At 37.4% G+C, this 23,834-nt stretch overlaps 1 protein-coding gene across 1 annotated transcript in view; it reads left to right on the top strand.

Moving 5' to 3' along the window:
- Positions 1-23,834, top strand: part of LRP12 (LDL receptor related protein 12) — a 51,916-nt gene that overhangs the window by 6,658 nt on the left and 21,424 nt on the right. The window contains exon 2 of the mRNA XM_039548903.1: positions 22,808-22,864. Within this exon, the coding sequence (XP_039404837.1) occupies positions 22,808-22,864 (57 nt within the window). The remainder of the gene's footprint in view (positions 1-22,807; positions 22,865-23,834) is intronic.

Genomic DNA, 23,834 nt, shown 5'->3' with positions numbered 1-23,834 from the left:
CTTAGGCATGTGGTGGAAGTCTATAATGAAGTTGCTTGTATTTAAAAGTTAAGAAAAAATTAGTCTGCTAGAGGCTCCTGTAACTTGGTTTTATTACTCCAGCTTTGTATGCACGTTTTGGGAGATACAGATAAGTCCCTCTGAAAGCACAGAAGGATCGTGAGAATAGTCCTTTCATGGAAAACATAAGATTTTCCTTTAATTTATATCTAGTGTTACTAGAAATAAGTTTGTTCTAGTCAATTATGTCTCTTAAAAATTTAATGATCCTACTCATTTAATGAGCTGCTCCTTTAGAAAGAACTCTTCGATAAATGAAGGTAAGCAGTTTAGAACAGAAAAATGAAGTCTTGTTTGATGTGCCTCGTAGTGGGAAGGCATGCACTTATATTCATATGCTCTGACTTCTAGATTTTAGCTGTACATGAATTTTCATAAGACTTTGCCTAATGCCTTTTTTCCTATGCTTCACAAAGAGTATTACAATCCAGTGAATTAGTATACCCTGGTAGGGTGTTTTCCTTCTATGAAATTGTATGGAGTATCTCAAGTAAAAGCTTCCATTAAGGATACTGTAGTAAGTGGGACTGAGTAATGAATACATCACATGCAGTAAACAAATGCATATATATATATATATATATGTGCTTCTCTTATCACATAGTTTTACGTGGAGGCTTTAACCTCCCATTTCTTTTTTTTCCTGCACATAGAGTTCAACAGAGTAATTTTCAAACAGAAATTTATTCTCGAGTGATAATTATTGTGCTTTTTTGTTTGTAATATTGTTGTATTTACTTCAGCCTGCTCTTGATATTACTAAAGAATTACATTTTTCCATTTGCTGTCTTCTAAAGAAGTGCTCAGGGAGAGTGTGCAGGGATTTAACTCAAAATGTGTGTTTAAACCATATGGAAGTATTTGTAACTGGACTTGAGAGAATAAATGTTTCATTTTTTCCAGTTTATAATTTTTAAAAGTACGGCGAAAGAACGTATGTCCTTTCCATGATCTAAACATCAATTAAAATAATCTGAGAGAGATGCCTACTCTTAAGTCAGGAAGATGAATGACATCAGACACATGACTCTTGATCACAGCAACTTGCAGCTGGAAGCACTGACAGGGATGGATTTGGGTGACTGTGTAATTAGAAGAAATAGCTTCCCTTGTCAGGGCACCTCCCATTTGTCATGTTTCCTATCTAAAGGTACTGAATGAGCAGCCAGTTCCATGGCTGAAGTTCAGCTAGTGTCTGTGGTTGGAGAGATTCACGAAGACCGGAGAGCTGTGGTGGCAAGGGAGGGAAAGCTTGGAACGTCTTGTTAAGGCATGTTCACAGCTAAAGGTGGCAGAACTGTTCTTCAGAGTGGAATAGGAGGCCAAGATGTCTGCAAGAGCAGCTGTTTTTTAAGAAGTTGTGCAAGTAGAAGGGAGGAAAGGAACCAGCCTTTTATTTTGAGGGTGTTATGGTGGCTGAGTGAGCCACCATAATCAGTCTAAGAAGTTACTCTTACGGGCAAGCAAGAGAAGGGGTTTGAATGCAGGAAGAGCTTGGAAATTGCTTGAGATCTTGATCTCTGGCCTTCCAAGTATTCTCAGGCAGAGGGATGCTACAGGAACATTAGATTCCTGCATTTGACCTGTATTTTAGCAAATAAGTGAATAAACAAATAGAGATCTTTGAACATTTTGTAATTCAGCAAATGGTTTTCATCAATGTTTTAAACATCCTTTTTTGCAGTCCCTTTTCTGGCTGATAACTGGCATTTGGCATTTCTGCACTCCAGCAGCTTTACTGCCGGATGTGCCTGGGAGCTGAATGTTTGTGGAGTCCAGTTACTAATGACCTACCTCCCTGTTGTTGCTGATCCAGCTAATGCTGTTTCCAGTGCCTCTTGCCTAGGTGTCGTCTAGTTCATCTCACTTCAATTCCAGATTTCAAGTTACCTGTTGCATCTGTCATCTATGCACACTGTAACAAAGCCTCAGTGGTGTCACAGGTCTCATGTAAATGACAGTCCAGTATACCGCAGCTGAGTGATAATGTTACTAACCTCTTTTAAAGTCTGCAATACTAGCTTTCTGGTTTTCTTCATCGTGGAAATGTAGGACAGTACACAGGCCTTTTGCCTTTACACTGTAGATGAGTAAGGCTTGGGAGAAGAGCTGTACCTTTATCCTCTTGCCTTAGTGAGGAGCACAGTCCACCTTCCCCACTGTCAGTTGGAATTGCAAAGCTTGTGTGTGGTGCTGTAGTGGGCTGACCCTGACTGAACACCAGGACCCACCAAAGTCACTCTTTAACTCCCTTCTGCAACTGGACAGGAGAGAGGAAGTATAACAAAGGGTTCATGGGTTGAGATAAGGTCCTTGAGAGAGATCACTCACCAAATACTGTCATAGACAAAACAGACTCGAGTTAGAGATGTTAATTGAATTTAACAAAATCAAAGCAGTAAAATGAGAAGTAAAAACAGACCTTTCTCATCTCTACCTCCTCCCCACCAGTGATAAAAGGGACACAGAGAATGGGGGTTAGGTCCAGTCATCACAGTTCATCTCTGCCGCTGTTCAGGGAGGGGAGTCCTTCCCCTGCTCCAGTGTGGGGTCCCTTGCATGGGAGACAGTTCTCCATGAGCTTCTCTGGTGTGAGTCCTTCCCATGGGCAGCAGTTCTCTGTGAACTGCTACATCATGGGCCATTCTTCCTTGGGATGCAGTCCTTAAAATCCAGCTTGGATTCCTCACAGGGTCTCAAGTCATAGCAGGAAACCTTCTCCAGTGTGAGCTTCTCTCTCCATGGGGTTACAGATACCTGCCAGGAGCCTGCTCCAGCACAGGCCTCCCATGGTGTCACAGCCTCCTCTCAACATCTGCCTGCTCTGGTGTGGGTCTCCTCCACAGGTGCAGGTAGGTCTCTGCATCCCTGTGGTCCTCCATGGGCTGCAGGGGCACAGCTGCCTCACCGTGGGCTGGCTGCACCATGGGCTGCAGAGGAATCTCAGCTCTAGTGCCTGGAGCACCTTCTCCCCCTCCTTCTCCACTCATCTTGGTGTCTCCAAACCTGTTCCTTTCACATATTCTCACTCTGCTGTTCTCTGGCCGCAGTTACATCTGCACAGCAACTTTTTTTTTCTTCTTGTGTAAGTTATCACAGAGGCTTTGCCACCATTTCTGATGGGCTTGGCCTTGGCCTGCAGCACATCTGCCTTGGAGCTGGCTGGCACTGTCTCTCTTGGACATGGTGGAAGCTTCCAGCAGCTTCTCGCAGAAAGCCACTCCTGTAACCCCCCTGCTACCAAAACCTGGCCATGCAAACACAATATAGGTGCCTTTAGGGTCCATGAGGAGTTTTCCTGGAATAAGAGATCCTGTTTTCTAACTGTGTAGATCAGGAGGAGCAGCAGTGCAACTGTCCTATGCAGTGATGACATCCTTCAAGTCAGATCTGCCCAGAGAGTAATGTTAAGGTCATAGTTGAGGAGTTGAGAGACATCCCACACTCATAACTAACAAAGTTTTATCAGTGCTTGATTTTGAATTAGTATCTTGAAATGAAAGTTTTTGAATTAGTATCTTGAAATACTCAGCTGTACATCAGTCTTAAAATGTTAAATAAAAGCATGGAAGCCAGGAATATGTATGTGAGAATTAAGTTAATCGGTCTATGTTTGACTTTTTTTCCACTAGTTTTCTGAAACTGTCCACATTTTGCAGCTTTACAAAGGAGGTCTGAGATAGCAGTTTAAAGTGTTGGTCATGAAGGGATTCAGCATAAAATGCAAAAGCTGTCAGGAATGACTGATGATTAAAATAAGGCTGAATTTAAATTTTTCATCTGAGATCTTGCTTACTGACCCTACACCGCATTTGGGAGCCAATAAAGTGCTCAAAGAACCTAATTTGAAATAAACATGCACAGTTTCTCAGGCATGTGTGTTGCTCAACTAAAATGATCACATCAAATGATTTTTTTTCGAGGGAGATGAGTTAGTGTGATGAGAAAGAGGTCTGAACTAGCTTTAAACTTGAATTGTTGAATATGTTGTATAAATTACTGCTATAAACATAAGGATCATGGTGTTAGATTCTTACTAAGCAACTCCTTCATGCCTTTACTGAAATATATTGTACTTTGATGTATTTTTGAAGTGTCTTGATGATATTTTAATTTATTCAGACAGGTAATCAGGGTTTGGTTTGCGGTTTATGGGATTCCATTGTCCTGGGAGTACTTTTCTCCCTATATCTGGAAGCCTGCTCTTAAACAGGAAGGATGTGTACTTAAATTAGCAATATACCTCATTATATAAAGGCAGATAAATAGGGATTTGAACATGTAGGCACTATGTCTGACATTGATCTTGTGCTTGTCCCCATGCTGTGTCACATTTTTTGCTATTTTAAAATTCAGTGCCTCCCTTTAAAAAGGCTGTAGGAGCAAGTGCTGAATTTTGTTATCAGGTTGGCTTTTAATAGAGTGAAATGTATGTAAAATGAAAGTATTTTTTACCCTTTATTTTACAGCTGAATTAGTACATTGAAGCCTCATGTACCTGTTTTCCTCTTCTGGCTATATTCCCTAAAGAGGAAAGCTATTGGAGTGTTAGAGCCTTTTAGAAGCAGAATAAAGTATCACCTGTTGTAGCATGATCCATGATTAATTTAAAAACCCCAAAACACTCATTAGCGACACCTATACAGTGGTGAGGACAAAGGCTGACAGAAATGCCATCTGTACTGTTGCTTTTAACCACAGCAAGCCTAACCAGGGGACTGAACCAACTAAAATACTTTGGGTGAATACACAAATCTCTTGAGAAATCACGTTCTCTTGGTGCCCTAACAGTGATAATGGTGTATGTAAAAGTTGCCATGTAATGTCAGTTCTGAGCCTCTGAGTACTTCTGCAGGTGATCCAGAAGGGAAAAGCAAGTAAATAGTCAAGGGGCTAACAATAATTGTGAAGTATAAAAAGTGTAAGAATTTGCAAGTATGCTGTTTTCACAATATCTGCTTTATTACAAATAAGCCTTGTTCTTCACTTTTGTAATCTATATCAACTGGAAAGTACTCCCTAATTTTAGAAAGTTGTATATGTATCTACCATCAGTAACAGATGAGGAATGGAAAAATCTGGTACCATGAAATGTTCCAGATTTCCTTTATACTTCTTTCCCAGAACTGAACCTCTTCTAGAGATACCCTCTTTGTTTCTCAAATAGCTAACACAGAGCAAAGCCAATGCCCTTAAACTGTGACTTACGATTATTATTCATTAGACAAAGTTAGCAGTAAGGAATTGTAAGGGATGTAATCTGCTTTCATCAATGCACAAGTGTAACAGTGCTTTTCATGTACATTGAAAAGAAGCTACATCCAAAAGAATACAACTGCCTATCAAGTTTAGTAAATGGTATTAACATAAGAAAATAGTATCTTTTTCACTTAGCTCTTTTCCCAAAGCATTCTTCATCCCTTTCTTCAAAAAAAGTTTTTTTTTTCATACACAGGTTGAATCTGAGTGTCCAAACAAATGGCTGTTGTTTCTTTCCCTACTTGGCTGTTAACGTCACATGGGATCTCTCTTTATAAAAGAGCACATATGTACCTAGTGGTGACTTGCTGGTATTGGGCTTTCTTCTTAAAAATAGGCTTATTCCAAAAGTGTACTATAAACCTAACTTCCATCTGAATATACTGTGCTCCAAGATGTGATATGGTTGGTAGCAAACCTTCAATAAATATTTTCGTATTAATATATTCTTTTCATAGTCTCCTAAAAGCTCTTTATTATCTGAGATTTAATTATTAAGATAGACAAATGCTGAGAGTATTCCTGTAAAGTATGTTGAGCAATGTAGAAGCTGAAGCACAGAAAATAAGTAGCTGTTTCATGGTTGTGCATGCATAGAGTTTGTTACTCCACATTTCTGGTCCTGTACTGATTCTGTGTGAGTGAAGTGGGGAGTCTTGGTTTGGCATAATTTAAGATAGAGTCAGTGTGGGAAAAGGCAGGCTTATTAAAGGGATGTGAGGCAACAGGAGCGTGACTTAATGATCTGAACTCCTCTTCAGAGAAGTCTCAATTCGCAGTGTAGGCAGATTAGTCTGGCCCTCAGAGGGAAGATAGAGAATGAAGAGTTGTCCTAAATTATTTAAATGCAAACAGCATCCTTCTGGGAAATACCCAGTTGCTGAGTTTTTGTTGTGGAACTGGAAATAGGCTACTTTCAGAGCATCGTCTGTTCTACTTTATTTAAAACTCCAGCTCCTCTCCTTGTCTGGTTTTACAGATGTTACTACCAACTGATTTCCTCTCATCTGCTCGTTAGAAACACAGTCTATTGTATATTTCAGCTGTTGTTTAAGTGAGTGGATGCAGAGTGCTTTAAGAGGTTTAGTGATGATCTGCTGCTGCCATTTAAAGAGCTCCTTCAGATCAGATACATTTTATTGGAAGCAGAGGTAGAACATTTTTTATCATGGATTACTGTATTCTGTGTGGAATCTCTTACACTTAGTAACAAATTTACAATGAAACCTCTGTCAGAATACAAATAGAAATGTAAGGTTTTTTCCTTTAAATTTTTATTAACTGGATTTTTTGGTACTGTTACTCTTTTGCCAAATGTAGAAATAGTCCAAAGTGTTTGGAAGTTGTGGGGAGCGTGCAGATGTGCACAGCTGAGTGATTCACAGGAAGCGAAGCTTGAATTGGTAGTTGGATTGCTGGGTAACAGTGAATATGTTCAAATTAAACAACTGAAGTGGCTTTTGGAGGATGAGGTTGTGAGCTGGATGGACAAAGGAACGGGCAGTTACTATGTAACTTGACCTTCAATCATCTGGTGTTCATTGGAATGGTTCTTGTCAGGGATTTCCACAGAGAGAGTAAAAAAATTTTTTTATATTATCCCATATATTTTAATAAGGTTTTTCTAGGAAGCTGGAATGCAGAAAGAAAGTTGTTTAAAACTTTCCTTACAAAGTTAATGACTCGTGTAAACAAGCAGTGAGAGTGTTTTTTGATCAAGAAAAGCATAGATCAGAAGAACTTGTGTCAAAGAGATGAGGTGTACTAGGTGTAGGGATAGCATACTGGAAGGTAATTATAAATATGAATGTAAGGGTAAATGGTGATAAGGATTTTGGAAATACCTGTTAGATGGCATTATCTTGTCCAAGGTGTTCATTCCTCTTGCTGTGTTTAAACCTCTCTTCCTATTTGTGCTTTTGTCATTGGAAAAAATGCCCTAGAGCTAATGCGCGTTTGTATGTGTGTGTACACGTTTACTCATGGCCACCTGCTTTTCCCTCCCTGCGGAACTGGTGCTTTAGTAAGGTTTTTCAGAGCACTGCAGTGTGAGGCTCTTCGTGTTTTCTTAGTGCACATCCCAGGGGCGCAAGTTTCTTTGAACCTCCTTTCCTAGTTCTGCTGGTGGGACTGGCATGCGGGTGAGTCTGAGAACAGGAGTGTTGGAAATGGGCAGCCTCATGCTGGCTGTGTTGAAGCTGAGGAAGATGGTATGGTTCCAAGTATGGCTGTGTTTCAGTGAAAGGAGGAAGCTTATTTCTTTGTCATTCATCTCCATAGGCCTTTTTTATTAAGGGGAAGTGAGTGGGGCAATTTACACCTCTGTAAATGTGCCTATTTCAACTACCTAACTTCCTGGAAATCTCTTTGCTCTTTTGAATTGCAGTGAAATTACATCTAAAACATGAAGGTTCAGAGTGCAATGAGACACCAGATCTGTGTTGATTTGACTCTGAGATAAACATGTATCATGAATTTTATAGATGTTTCCAATTCCTTGCAAAGCACTTTGATAGAAATTATGGTTCTGCTGCCCAGGACGACACAGATGTGGTTGACAGTCAGAAAGAAATATCTGTGCATATTTAAGAAGGAAAGCTGTATGTAGTTCAAATTTTATGTTACGTAAAAAAATGAGAGAAAGATTCTTGAATGCTTAGAGCTACTGTAGTACAATAAAATTTGGGATTTTGTGACCCATAAAATGTGACACTTTCTCTTACTGACTACTGTGAATAGGCGCAGAAAATGCTTTTTAGGGTCATACAAACAAGCCTTCATTTGTAAACTATGGCATCTATGAGTAATTGTGATCCTTTAGCTTCTGTGACAAATACTTGCTTTGTAAAAAGCCAAAACCAGAATCCATATAGCAAATTACTTGTGTGCTTACTTTAACAATTTAAAGTTTTCCAGGGGTAATGTGTATGTCTTAGGGATGTAGTTTGATAGCAAGGAAATTACATAGTTAAGTGTTTTGAAACAGACTTTGTTGTGTTCTCTTCGACCAATGTTACCTGTACTATAGCTGTCTTGAGGCTGTGTTGTACTCTTCTGAATTGCAGCTGCCTTAGCTGCCTATCTAGTCAAATGTTTATCTAGCTCTACAGAAAGGATTTTATTTTTCTTTATTTTGCAATCATGGAATCATTGTCCTACACTCATGTTTGTAGTTCCTGATAATAGAAGATTGTGTTTATCTTTTCTAACTACTGGGAACCCTCATGGCAAGATGCTGTAATACCCTACAGTCCTGTGCAATATGAGAAGTAGTATTCTGGCTGTCAGAAATGCATTTGTTTCCAGTGCATATAAAGGTGGTAATGTAAATTGTCCTTATCTTACAATTACTGTACTAAAACTGTTTTCACATAAGCTCTCCTGTCTCTGTTACTGCTTCCAGGACAGTGTAATTCAGGCTTTCCAAATGCTTATGAAAGCCTTTCCTTTTGGTGTTCAAATTTTGCACTTTTTTCTCAGTGAATTAGGGGAGAGAGGGAAGAGTGAAGCACAATGAGGAGATAGTTGTTAGCACAGGATAGCTGTATGTCAGAGTTGCATTTCACTTGGTTTTAGTCTCCTGTTGTTCTGCTGTGTTTCTTTAGTACTGACAGCCTTATCGCTTACTAACATTACTCAAGCCTAGCCATTCTTTCCTTTGGGCTTCGCACCACCTGGGTAGTTCTGTCCATGGGAAACACAAAGGCATCATATGTGCCACCTGTCTCTGCTGTGCTTCCTGTAAAGCACTGCCATTTGATTATGTTTTGGAATGTGGTGGGCTGGGATTTCCAGTTGTTTTATGTATCGTGCATTTTTATTGTATTTTCCTTTATCTGATAAAAATGTATCATACCCAGTTTTTACGCAGCAGTTAGTTCTGTGGGCAAGAGTTGTTTTTTCTTGTTCATACAGTTCCTGACACAATAAAGCTATAATAATGAGAAAAGCTTATTTGTGCTGTTACGGGGCAAGAAGCATGGCAGTATTATGTTACTGTATCATGAGCAAACTAACAAAGACTCCAAACTTACCACAAATTTATTTTGAAAATTTATTTCTAAGATACTCTGTGGTGTTTGAAATAAAACAGAGGTACTCATGCTAGTGTGTGAGGTACAGCACCAGCATTATTCTTGCAGGACAAGAATCACAGGATTTATAGCAGATAACATGGAAGGGAAGGGGGATAAAAAAGCTCTCCTTTTCAAAGAGAAAGAGAGAATTTTGGTCTTAGCGATATGCACTTATTTGTCTATTGGTTTTTAAATTATATAAATAAATACAGACGGCTTCTAGACTTTTTTAAAATATCCGTGAGACTCTTTGGAGTTTCCCATTTAGAATCAATGACTTTAATCAATGCATCAGCTGTAGTGGAGTTTTCTCAAAGAAGAATATTGATCTTGCATAAAACACCGGAGAGAAAATAGGTTTTACTAAATTATAAATTTTATTGGATATTTCCCTTATCATTTGTTTGCTTTGATGAATCAAATTTGTTTGAACAAGAGAATCTAAAAATATGAAGGCTGCCAAGCACAGAATTCTTTCATGGGTGCTGAGTGTACCCATGCAAGTATATGTGCACGCATGTTAATATCACAAGTATGCTTTAGCATTTTCACGATCTGATTCTTACTTAAAGAAGTTACTAATCTGAGTAAAATCAGTTTCATGTCTTGCAGGCAATCTGTCTTCTATTCATGTCTGTCTTCTATGACTTGTAGCGATTCACACTACGTTTTGAGGAATGCAGTATGTTACGACCAGCAAGTTAAAGCAAGTTTATGTCTTACTCTTCCTAAGTCCTGGGGATATTTAATAAACAGCACAGTTTAGGCAAGTCTAGAAAATCAGTATAGCTAATTAATTGCCTTTCCTATCATAGCAATTGAAATTTCCCAGTTGACAACAGTAGAGCATGAACTCTGTCAATTCAATGTCTTTTCAGTAGTGAGAATGGAAGCATCTATGTGTTGTGGTTGCCTTGAAACTTGGTGACGTCTCCACTTCTGTCTGCTGTAACTAGAGTAGATCAAATAGCTCATAATAAATAATGAAATTAATTTTGCACAAGGTTGTTTGTATGAGATTAACAAAAAGTATTGTTTCACAGATGTTGAAGGGACAGGCAAAAAAAGTGGGTTGCCTTAGGAGCTCTTTCCTCCTTTGGCTGTGCTTTTCATTGTGTTGTTGCAATCCTTGTAAATGCGTGCAGGGTTACACTATGCAAGGTTACTTCTACGCTTTAATTAGTTCAGTGAAGCATTAACAAGGAACCAAGACTATGTCTTGTGTTACTGGAAGGTAGCTGGGGAGACAGCATGACATTTGGGTTAAGTTCAGTTTCAGTGTGAATAGGTGCGTGGGGTCTAAAAATTCCAGTTACCAGACTGTGCATAAACAAGTCTGCACAAGTCTTTGCAAGGTCTGTAGTTTCTGTGAACTTTTTTCATACATTACAGGAAACAAGTTTTTCTTGGGAACTCTACAGTGTTTTTTAATTCTATCAGAAAGAAAGCAAAACACATTAAAGAGTGTAAAAAGTTGCCAAAATCAAAGTTTTATTTCTAGTAATAAGTAACAAGAAGGAAAGAAAACATAGTTTTATCTTTCAAATGAGGATATTTTTCCTAGATGCAATAAACATGCAGTGCTTTTATGATTTTCATATTTGATATATATGCAAAAAGTGCTGTAAATATACTGTTGCTTCACCGCCCTTCCCAGTAAACTGTTTGCTTTCAAGTCACTTATGTCACTACAGTGAATGCAGCTGGGATGTGTTGCAGTTAATTCTAATTTATTGTTGTCACTGTCATAAAGATGGAATTGAAGCTCAGCAGCTCTATACCACTGACTCCAGTATTCCCTGGTTTGCACAGGCCAATGTTCCAAAACGAATATAGCAGATCTGAAAATCACTGTTTCATTTCTCAATCCCCTACTTTTGCTTCAGACAGAACCATGAAATTTCCTCCTTGATCTCTGTCTGGATTGTGACGTCTTAGCCAATCTGCTGAATAAAGACTTCAAATAAATAGATGCTGTAACTTTATTTTATGAATCCAATGAGCTTTCTGGATTTTGAAACCATTATTCTCTGTATGTATCTTAGGCTTTTTTTGGTTTATTGGCACATGAGATGTAGGCTCACTAATAAAGGTGCAGCAGTAGAGCAGTGTTTTCCTTCTTTTCAAAAACCCTCGTGATTCTCCCCCACCCTCCAATATCAAGTACTCCTACACTATTTCAGTCTTTTTTGGAAAAAAAAAAATCAGTTGTAAATCTGAGTCATACTGTAATCTGGAACCAGAAGCTTGGATGTTTTGCGGGTTCCTGGTGGAGATTCATGGAGTAATAGCAGATTATATTTTTATTCTTCAAGCTTATAATAGGTTTATGATGGTTGCAGTTATTATTTATGAATAATGATTTAATTTCTTCTGTTAACACTTTTTCAAGGTGGCACAGACCCAAATCATGAGAGGAAAAGAGGATAACCAGCAGTATTATATTTTAAGAATATATGACCTGATGAAGCCATGCTGTTACCATCTAACTTGTGATAGTTATGAAATCTTCTGATTGTAGATGGTTAGGGGTTTTTGATTATAATTTTTTAAAATATAACATATCAGCTCTATGTAGACTGTTGTGTACTAACATTTGTTCCTGTACTTAAAAAGAATTAAGATGAGAAATAATTGAGCATGATGCAAAAACAAAACCAATTTTTTTACTGCAACAGTGATTTAAAGAAACCAGTAGGTAAAAGTATGAAGCATGTGAAGAGTATGAATCAAATTTGCAATGCTCTTCCCTCTACTTTATAAGCAGTGTGCAGCCCACACATCAAAATTTTCCCCTAGTCTGGCACTTCTCAAATGTGACGTAGTTTGAGATTCTGAAATGGGATTTCAGAAAAGGATAGTTATTGCAGTTGAACACGTACAAATGGTCTGAGCAGTTCTTTTGTAAAATAACTGAGTTTTAGTACTTTAAACACAGCTGTTTAAAATAGCTAGAAACTTAGGGTTTTTCTAGTTTTTTAAGTAATATAGCAGTGGAAGTGTCCAAATAGGAGGGGGTAGACTGTGAGGTTCAAATTAATGATAGGGTCTAATCAGTTAAGAATAGACTTCTAAGCCTTATAAGGGACATTTAAGGATGGGTAGGCAGTATAGTCTCTCTTGCTTCCCCTGCTAATTTCTGATCTGCTCCCTTTTCCTTTGATTTCCTCAATCTTTTTTTTTTTTTCAGTTGGGATTTAGCAGCAATGTAGGTGACTGAATTCCCTGTTTGAATTGTTTAATTTTGGTTTAGTAATCTCTTTTTTTTCTACTCTCCATCCAATGCGAAACACTGCATTAGATTGCCACCTGAGAACATGTACAGCTTGCAGGCAGTTCTCAGTCAGGTAACCTCCTTTATACCTGGCTGGGCAGAAGTGTAGGGTGTGACATGAATAGAACTACTTATGTGCTTAAAATCAGGAATCTTGTTGAAGCTGAGCCAGTGTCTCTGCTAAATTTCCAATTTCCACTGCCTGCTGCCAAGTATATTAGAGCTGTCTATAAATAGGTTGTGGAATTTTTGAGTGAGAATAAAAAAAAAGTCAGGTTCTTTTCTGTCCTTGCCTTTTAAAACAACAACTGAGAAACTTTAACTGTTTTTTTTGTTCTGAAACTTTCACACAAAAATCCTTCTGTTAAGTCAAATTAGTTTAGCTGCTACTTTAAAATTTTGTATTTTATTGATAGCAGACTCAAAATACAAGGAAGAATGGAAAGTGACTGGGAAGCCACACCTATGGAGCAGGAATGGGAATCAATTGTAGACTGCAGCATCTTCCAGACGTTTGCTTGATGTGTCGTGATGGTGTTTTGGGCTCTGTTTTAATACTCCAGCACCATCTGGCTGGCAGCATCTATGTCAAATTTGTATTATGCTAACATCTCAGATGAAAGGGAGTTTTATTTATTTTCTTATGTGTTGCAACAGCATTCACAATTGTTGTAATATTAGTGAATAATGTATGCAGTGCCTAATGAATCCAGAATGAGAACTTGTGTGGCTTACTCTGAATGGCTGCAGCAGCTGAGCTTATTCCTGAAATTGAGGTGGAGCCTCCCTGGCAGAACTGGAACTGTGGTGAGCAGAGGACACGCTGCGGGTGTGTGTATTGGTACATCCCACAGCCTGGCAAGAGGGGATTTGTGGAGCAAAAGGAGTTAGGCTGAAGACGTAAGTTTGTGCTGTATATGTTTCTAAAGGGTTTTTCTTGGACTAGCTCTAGTGTGGCCCAGAAAACTCAGTACCCATTACAAGTAGGAACATATCCTCTAAAAGAAATCCAGTTTGCTCGTTCCAAGGCCACAGTGTAATGTGCATGAAAGCACAGAAGGTGGAGCAGATCAGGAGATTCAGAAACATGCCCCTTACATGAAATAAAATACTAATGTAGACAAATCCCAAGTTCACACCACAAAACTATCAGGAATAAAGGATGTATTATGTATTATGTTTTGTTAGAGAAGCTAATAGATTTGTAATGACCTGATCACTGAATAATCTTCAAATTCAAAGCATTCACTGATGTAGTGAACTTGAGATTTTTGGTGTATGTGTTAGAATAGTCAATTTCTGAAGAAGGAATGTTGACTTTTTTTAGGTATGAAGGCAGTGTTACAATGCTAAGGAACGTAAAAGTAGTAGGATATTTAGCTTTGGAGATTTTTAATTCAGTGTTATCAAGATTATAAAATTATATAATCACAGAATGGCCTATGCTATTAAAAGACCATCTACTTCACCTGCTGTGGGTAGGGGACCTTCCACTAAACCAGGTTGCTTCAAGCCCCATCCAACGTGACCCTGAACACCTCCAGGGATGGGACATTTCTATGGGGAAAAAACTCCTCTGTTCCTCACCACCTGCACAAGAATTTCCTCCTGGTATCCAAACTAAACCTGCTCTCTTTCAGTGTCGTCATTACCCTTTGTCCTGTCACTACAGGCCCTCACCAGCTCTCTTATAGGCCCCCTTTAGGCACTGAAAGGCTGCAGTAAGGTCACCCCAGAGCTTCCTCCTCTTCAGGCTGAATAACTACAGCTCTCAGGCTTTCTTCACAGGAGAGGTGTTCAGCCCTCTGATCACCTTTGTGGCCCTGCCTATAGCAATAAAAGTATGTGTGATATTCATTCAAGTACTGATTAACTTTTGAGTTTAGACTTTGTACAGTGAATGCTTTGGAAGCTTCATGACTGTTTTATTCGTCAAGAAAGGAATAAAAGCCTGTTTTTCAAAAGTGTCATGCAAGTACATGTTGTTCATGAAGTCCCTCTGGGAGAAGGAAAGGACAGTATGAGGGAGTGATTAAAAGAAAACAATGTGAGACAAGTTTCGAGTATACAGTGCAGACTTTCAGCAGCACCATACCCATTATTTTATACCCAAGAGTAATTGTCTAAGCACACAGTGGTAGATTAGATACTGGTTGTTGTGAAAGGTAAAAAAAAAAAAATCTAAAACCTATGTAAAATTATTCCATTGCAGAATTGATTCTTTAGTTTTTGTCTTAGTTTACTAAATAAAGTTGCATCACAGTTGGTCTAAAATAAAAATTGTGCCACATGAAATAACAGCACTGAGTATTGTAAACAAATTCTGTGCTTCATCTGCTTCTACAGTGAAATTTTATGTGGTTATTTCTAGCTTTTGTATCATTGAACATTTAAATAAACGACTATTTCATCTATTAGTCATTTTCATTCTTAATTAAAGTACTTATGCCACTGTAGTGTTCACGTATACAACACTTTCTCATTTCCTGTGAACATTGGCTTTCACTGTTTGAAATTTTAGATGTATTAGCTGTATCTTCTTTGTAGCAGATATTCTTGTGTTGCTGGAATTTGAAATAAAGGTTGTCACTGTTGCTCTGCTTGCCTTTAGTAGAGAATTCTGACTGATGTCTGCACAGCACTGAGGCTTTCAATGTTTCTGTGTATTGCATGTGTAATTTTATATTAAAATAAATGGTTGTTTAATCCATCCCTCACATAAACGATACTTTGCATCTTGCTGCACATTTTAAATCTGATTTACAAATGATCACCTGAAATTCTGATGACTCCAATACTTAACCCTAAGGAAATAAGGAAAAATAAGTGAACTAGTTAATGCCAAACTACTGATTTTAAAATAAATACAAAATCTGTCAATATGTCTTTTGGAGATTTTGCAGCTATGCTGGAGATTATTTATCAGTTAATGCCTAAAAGTCAGTGTCATCCCTTCTCATGATGCTTTTTAAATTGCCTTTTGTCATGAATTGCATGTTGCCCTTTGTAAAGGGAGAAAGCAGCAGTAGGGTGTAGGACAAAAACTTGTAGTCAAAAGTGCAATACATTATGTAAAAAAAGGCAGTAAAGACAGAAAAATATGAGATTACTGTGATGTGAATCTTGTTCTGAGTAGTTGATCCAAATACATATTGGTGCACAAACTAACTTTATTTCATGCATATCTCTAATCAAAGGGATGTAGTGATTGCAAACTAAGCTGTCAGAAGGCAGAAAATGGTGGTACCTGTAAAGGCTGGGACTGGTTTTGTAGAAATTTGGGAATGATACTGCTGCTTTGCTTTTTTACTGGATATAGAGATATTATAAATGGTTGCTTGGCTTCGGTATGTTCTGAGCTCTGCCGCACCTTAATTTAAAGCATTCCCTGTAGCAATAACTCCCTATTTCATAGACTGTTCTGGGAGGGTAAGTTTCAAGCTATTAGATTGCTCTTACTTTTTTTTTCTTTTGCTCCACTTGTTTGCTTCACTTTCAGTTCCTTTGCTCTTGTAATTTGAAATGCACATGCAGCTCTTCCTGTCTTCTGAGGAAGGGAAAATTTGAATTTCTGTAGTTCAATTTAGCAGTGGTTGGAGAACATATGTTGCACAGATAGAAAAGAACCTACAGAAGAAACCATACTTTCAGAGATTCTGGGTTATAAATGAGGAGAAACATGTCTAGTCCTTTTTGTACGCTCATGTCCATCTGAGATTACAGAAAGTGTTTCCTTCAGCTGGTACTCTCATTATGCTGAGTGCTGATCCTTCTGCAGTACAGGAGAGCTTGGCAGCAGTATGGCCATATACCTATGCATGTGTAGTGCTTGGTGGTGGTTACAGCTTTAAATTCCTGTGGCTAATGCATTTTATTCTAAATGCACATTAGTTTAACAAATATAAGGAAAGTGTTCAAGAGATGAGGTTGTGAATGATGAGTCAAAAGACTGAGGAGGCTCCTAACTGATTTTTTTTGGCTTGTTAACTGCAGGTGACCCACAAGTAAATAATTCAATACAGTATTTTGGGTTACATGCTAAATTAATGCTTTAATCATAGAATTGTTTGTGTTGGAAGGAACCTTCATCTAGTTTATCTGAAGAAGAGCAGTAGTACTTGTTTTTCTGTTGGTCTCCCACATGTCCTGCTCTGAGCTGTAACATCATAACCATGGATTAACCATAGGCGTGGTAGGTAGGCAGTGGCCTTTGCACTTTTCTCCCACAGACTCGGCAGAGGAGCCTGCCTGACTGTGGTTCCACAGGACACACGGCATCTCCAGTGGAAGCTTGTTTTTGCACAGCTGTGCTTAGGTGTTTGCAGGAGGTAGGCCACTGGCTGGGGCTGTCACAAAATGTGCTATCAAAAAGGATAATTCCCAAGAAACCTGATGGAATATTGCAGAGGCATCATGGATTTTTCTAGCTCCTCCCATATCTGTAGATGAAAAGGTTATTTTTATTTTTGAACTCATGAGTCAAAGTACCATTGTTAAGTGGCTTTTTAGTGAGGTTATATGGAAGGCAGCACCAATTCATTCATGAAAGCATATAGTACCCTTGTTTTGTTCAGTTAGAAGCAAAACTTGGTGAAAAATAATGCAAGGTGACAAAGAGGCAGCTTTTTAAGTACAGGGTGGAAAGGAATTTTGGGAGTAGGATGAAGAAAGGAAGTTTGGTCATGAAATGCATTGTCTAAAGTAAAGCAAGTCTAACATGTATCACAATAAAGGGTGTTTAGAAACACATTATGTACAGGAACTGTTGTTGATCTCTTGTCCCTGATAATTGTAGTTCAAGAAAAATACCCTGTCCAGTCTGCTTATGTAGCATTCATTATGCACCATAGTACCTTTTAACTCAAGTAGTTTAAAAAAATCTCTCTCTTCATAGCCGTTCAGTTACAGCGCTTCTTCAATTTATACAGTTCTATTTATAGGTGGTTGTAATTTGGCAGTTAAGGATAATGGCACAGGCTTAATCTTGATACAGAAGAATTTAGCTTCAATGGAGATAGCTGTGCATGATTTTTCTTTGTGGACAGTAACTACTTAGTGTAACAGCAGAAAAAAAGGTGACTTAAATGGCCTTTGCCACTCTTGATTTTTTTCTTTTAATTTTTTCATTTCAGCACTCATTTTTCTTTAAAACACAATCTAGATTTAACTTAGTCTCAAGATACATGATGTTAATTCAAACTGAAGTTAGAGAGTTTGATTTTACAATCACAGTGGACAATGTTGCATGTACCAGATCTTTGTGTGTACTTTTGCAGTATTTATCACTTCACTGTATTAGATTAGTATTGCTCATTTTAGTCAATTTGAAATCAAAATGGCTTCATTTAAGAGCCATTATTTGGTGTCTCAAATATGTCCGTATTTAGGTAAACTTATTTTTTGTCTGAAGCCTTCAAGTTCATATATATATGTATCTGGAGTGCAGAAGGTTGTCTTGTTTAATCTGAATATTTTGACTAAGGGACACTTAATTCTGGGAGGGTGGAGGTAAGTGGAGGTCTGTTTGGTTATGCCTTTTGAAAATGCATGAATGTGAGTAAAACTCAAAGGAGTAAGCTCATATCAGGACCATAGGCTGAGTTTTATGCTCCGAAGTTATATGCACATAATCCTGTGAGTCTGATACTCATCCTATTTTGAGGGAGCTGTGCTGCTTAGGCTGTGGGGAAGGACGGATGTGGGGAAGGACGGATGTGGGGGTGTAACATCCTAAAATGAAGGCTGCTGCATTGTGATTAGCCTCCACAGTGAGGCTCAGCACACCGCTACTATCTGGGTTTCAAATATATGGAACTTGGCAGCCGATTTTTCCAAACATGTCATGTTTTTCAAGTGTGTAAGCATTCTTTTCCTTTGCTCTTTAGTTGAAGTGTTTGCTGCTGCCACATTTTCTTTGTTGCCAGCCCCACTCCCCTGGTCTGTATTTAATCTCCTATCTGTGATGAAACTCAGAAGTAGTTAGTGAGTCAAATACCTTTCAAGGCTATGGGTTTTATATTTTGCCTAGTTCTGTTCACTTCTCCACACTATGTATAGGACGCTTGGACCAGGATATTGGGAATCGATGTGACAGTGTCGGGATTTTCTGGGTGGGATATGGGGTGTTTACCATAGTTGCGTATAGATTTGCAGGGGAGAAATACACCAAGTGCTGGAAAACCTGAAGGCAGACCTAGTGTCATCTTGCTTGCTTCTGTGGTCGGTCAACTGTGAGACATGAATCAAAAGGAATTAATTCAAGTGTCTGAGGAACTACTTGTCTGTCTCTGCCTGCCCCTTAGACGAGGTGGCACTGCAGCCCAGAGAATTTGAGTGGAATAGAAAAAAGTGGTGGAGGTCAAAAGGACTGGCTTTGTGCTGTGAAAGTAAAACAAAATTTTATGGATACCTCTGTCAGAATCGGTGAACAACTTTGACCATAACCATTCTTTCTTTGAACATTTGAGAGATTTTAAAATTTGTTGAAGACAAAAAGGCACCTCAAAAGTTGGAGGTTGTTCCATGGTGTAAAACATTCTATCAAGAGTTCCACTCATTTAGTAACCAGTTGGGTGAGTTTTTTATATTGCAGTCAAGCAATCTTTAGAGATATTACTATGAATGGTGGCAACAAACTCATGTACACCTCAGTAGAAAGCCATTAAAAGTACTTTTCATACTTTTGTTTAACCTTTAGGTTACCAGTAGTAGTTGTAAACTTTTGTTTACAACTACTGGCAGTTGTAAACAAAAGTTTTTCTACTTTAATGGCAGTAGAAAGACATTAAAAGTACTTTTCATACTTTTGTTTAACCTTTAGGTTACCAGTAGTTTAAAATATCATAATCAATTTACCAATTTGTTTTGTTTTGTTTAGAAAAAGCATATTAAGTTCTTGATTTTATCTTGACGCTTGTCCATTTGAATTTTTTAACATACTTGCAGTTGCTGACCACATCTTAAGTTGCAGGGCTAAAGTTGATATACATTGCTGTTTTGTATTTGTACTAAGTGTTTATAAAAGGATGTGAAGAAGATGGGTATAGTCCTGGTTACAGAAGTGATTTCTCTTAAGAAGTCACCAGAAAAAAAAAATGATGGAAGACATTGGTTTTAAAAAAACAATATTGGTTTCTTACAGGCAGAACAGAAGGCAGGAGCTTCTTGGTGTGTATCTTCCAGTGCTGTGCTGTCACACTCCTGTAACTGTTATGGACAAACTTAGTGCTAAGTTTTGTTAGGTGACACCTGTTTCAGTTTAAAACTTCAGGTTGAAATGTGAATAAATAGTAAATTAGTCTTTAGGACATAAAGAAATATGAAAACTTACTGGTGACCTAAGAAATTTTTTTTTATGTTTCATATTCTGCTGTTTTAAGTAGACTAGCAGGAATTTCAAAGATAATTATGTTCCCATATCTTAATGGAAATTACTGATCTGATATATTGGTCTTCTAGTAGGCCATCTTTATGGAACCATGTGAGTATTTGTTGAGATCACATAAGGATCATTGCCTAAAAATTTCATAATGGTGTCGGCAGTTAGTAACCCTTAAATGTTTTAAATGGCATCCGAACACACTATTTCAATGACAGTTTTCAATGAAAGAGGAAGTAATAATCGGAGAGATTTCTCATTTTTAATATAATGAAAGTTTATTGGGAGTTTATTTTAAAAAAAAGACCTTACTTTGATACTATAGTACTTGAATCTGAATTTAGGCTTCATCATCATGCATTAGTGCCATTTCTGACTAATCACTGAAGTTAGTTTGACAATAAATCTGACATCACTTCATCTCAAGAGATTGTTAGATCGTAAAGCATATTTAGATGGAAAATACTCAAGTGTTCTCTCTAGGTATTGGCTTAAGTTTTCTTAACTCATTAATTCGGAGTTAACGCGTACGGGATATGGATGCAAGTTCCCATTTTAGTATGCTTCTCAATATTACTGATTTATAGTTTTTGTCAGTCTTTGATATATATAGACTTTGCTTTGTTTTCCATCACTTCAGTGTTATGTCAGTCTTTTCATGTTTTATTGTATTTTTATCAGAGCTGATTTCATTAGTATTCTGGGTTTTTGTTTTCCTGATCTTTATGTACAGGCAGCTTGTCAGGAATTCAGGTTCTGGGAACATCAATGGAGTGTTTAGATACTGACTGTCTTCAATGTAATTACTTCAGGGTTTTTCATATTTCTAGATGTTTGTGAGTTCCTTCTTTTTTGTCATGATGTTTGTTTTCAGTGTTCAAGAACAGATATAGCTGTATGTGCTAGTGCCCCTTTTTGCAAGTAAAAAGGTGAATAATATTTGAAAGATGAAATGTCAGTAAGTTATTTTTAGGTTAAACAAAAAGTCTTGAAATGTATTAATGTTTTCTTTATGCTGATGGAAATAATAGAAGACAAAACAATCAGAAATGTGCTTCTATGGAATTAGTTACAAGTAAAATAATTTTCCAGCAAAGATGTTTATTTTGTAAATTGAGAGCTAAGTGTTACTGTATACACAAAATCAGAGTGGCAACATTCCTCAGCATGTCAGTGATATGCAAAGTGGAGAATTATTTGGAAAATAGGTTTTTAAAACTTAGAAGTATATTTTACTTTAAAATAGTTTAATTGAAAAATAATTGCTCACTAATACAGTATTGGAAATAGCTTTTGTTTTAAAAATACTTCAGTGTTTTGAACATTGAGGAGAATTGTTGCAGTGTGGATTTTTTTTTAACAATTGAGACAAAGTAACTTGGTATGTAAATATATGCAGTGAAATTAGTACACTGAAAATGGGGTGGGAAACATGTCACTTTAAAGAGCCAAGGAATTTAGTTTTAAAAAATAAATAAATTAAACTTGACATTTTTCTACAAATTCTGATCATCAGGTTTCTAACTGTATTGTGTCTTTAAAAAGCTAAAAATTAGGTCTTTCTGTATTTGGTGTCAACCCTGGGAGCAATTTCTGAAATATATTCTGTGCAATCACTGCACCAGAGGAGCACTGGGATGCTGGCTTCGATATACTATGTTCTTGGTCAATTCGTAACAGTCTTTAAATTGGTATAAAAGGAATTTGTGTTTTCTTTGTATATTTAAGGTTCTTGTTACCCAGACATACTACACTTACATTGCAGTGCTGGTCGAACAACTGATAGCACATTCATGAAAACCTGTGTGACATGGCAAAGCTTCAATATTAGAAAACTTTTGAGGGATTAAGAGTTGTGGTTTTAAGATTTGCTTAGTGAAGTATTTTACACTTTAGATACACTGCCTGTGTTCAAAGGAGCTTACGTATCAAAGTAGCTCTTTCCTCCTGAAATGTCTAAAAGATTTTATTAAAAATTTGTTGTAAAGGTTAAAAGAAAAGATGATGGATAAAGGAGAGGAGAAATGCACACAAATACAACTTGATGTGTCACACCATGTACCAGTACAGCCACCTGCCAGCAAATATATTGGCTTTAGCAGACTTCCTCTCCGTTGGAGAGTACAAAGTAGTATGGGATTTGGAGGGTTAAATTTTTTGTCTTTTACTCTTGATGACCATATGGGTCTTGTTCATCTTTGCAAGTGTACTTCATTTTAATGAACATGGATGGGGAGTTACTCTTGAAGGTAGCTGTTTCCCTGCTGTATCTGATCCGTCTTTCTGGATAAAGGGTGTAGGCTGCAATTTTTGTGAGAGAGATGGATATAGTCCCCTGGGTGTCTTTATTTGCATAGCATTTGCTTACAAAACTTGGTCCAGAAGGAGATGGGGAAGATGCATTAAAACAAACCTTTCTTGAAAATAAAATAGCGCTGATGCAAAATACAAAGTTGACCATCTAAAATGCATAGTTTCTCAAAACTGCCAGTATCAGTCTTTGCTTGTTCTTTAACTTTCTAGTATATCTAATTGTTCTGAGTAAACTAACAATGCTTGTGTGGGGATATTTTTTATTGTATAGTAACTTTTTCTCTAGTTTTTCTCTTTAATTTATGATAAAACTTATGTAGGACCTTTCATGTTTAATATTAATTAAAATAACTTCAGGTTTGTTCGTTCTGTTCTGTTAAAAGGTATCTGAAGAATTTTTACAAATTTTATCTTGGAAATTAGCTTATTCATTATGTTTAATTTTAGGAAATGGTGCTCTTGCAGAACATTCTGAAAATGTGCATATTTCAGGAGTGTCAACGGGTAAGTCATTTTTTGTAATGTTTAAATTTCATGCATGACTTAAATAGTAAATATTGAAAGCCACCTGGTATCTTATGAAGAGATATTTGGCTATAAAAATTATTACTGCCTTTTGCAGCATGTAATAAGGAATGAAGCAACTGGAACATGGAAAAATTCTCATAAGATAAAACTGATACCTGCATGCTCATGAACAGATTATGCCTTTCTAAGTGGACTGCTTAATTATTTTTCCATACAAACATTGAACTAAGAGAAAAGTTGATTTAAGTTGAATTGATATTTTCTTTCCACAGTAAAGTTTTTGTGAAATGAAATTTACTGAAATGTAATTTTGGACACTATCAAATAATATAAATCCAAGAGTTATGCATTTCACCTGATTAGATTTAACTGAAACTACTGTACACTTGACTGCACAGCTTTCCTTAATGCAAGAAAAAAAAATGTAGAACTCATGAAACTGAGAAACTGATGAGATGCTGGGAGAATATGGGGTATAAAAGCAACACATACTGCTTAAAGGTTTCTGTGTTCTCTTCCAATAAGTCGATTTTAGGCCTCTCTGGGCAGCAGCCGCAGTTGGGTCTGTTGTGTGTTAGTGATTGTGGAACTGTGTGGCCATTGAGGTATTGGAGTATAGACTTTGTTCTTCAGATGCTGTGCAGTGTCAGCAGCTGCTGGGCATGGTTTATCATACAGATACTCAGAATATGTGCGAATGGGAAGATAAAGGCTCCTCAGCAGGTAGCAGAATACAAGCCTGATTCTTACCCTAGGAAAGCTGCCACTCATCTGTGGAATTCAAACTGATTTTCACACACCCTTCTCCTAAAATAAGAGTCAAAATGCAAACTTGTCCTTTCTGAGAACAGCTTGTACATGTTGCTGTAGTTATCCTTCAGTATTGCTTTAAACATTACATTGCTACTTGTATGGTTAAGTATTTGGATAAATTTATGGTCAGTGT

The sequence above is a fragment of the Corvus cornix genome, chromosome 2, assembly GCF_000738735.6.
Source record: "Corvus cornix cornix isolate S_Up_H32 chromosome 2, ASM73873v5, whole genome shotgun sequence".
Taxonomy (NCBI): domain Eukaryota; kingdom Metazoa; phylum Chordata; class Aves; order Passeriformes; family Corvidae; genus Corvus; species Corvus cornix.
Note: the sequence above shows the minus strand (reverse complement) of the source record. Positions and strands in the feature narration are given on the sequence as shown.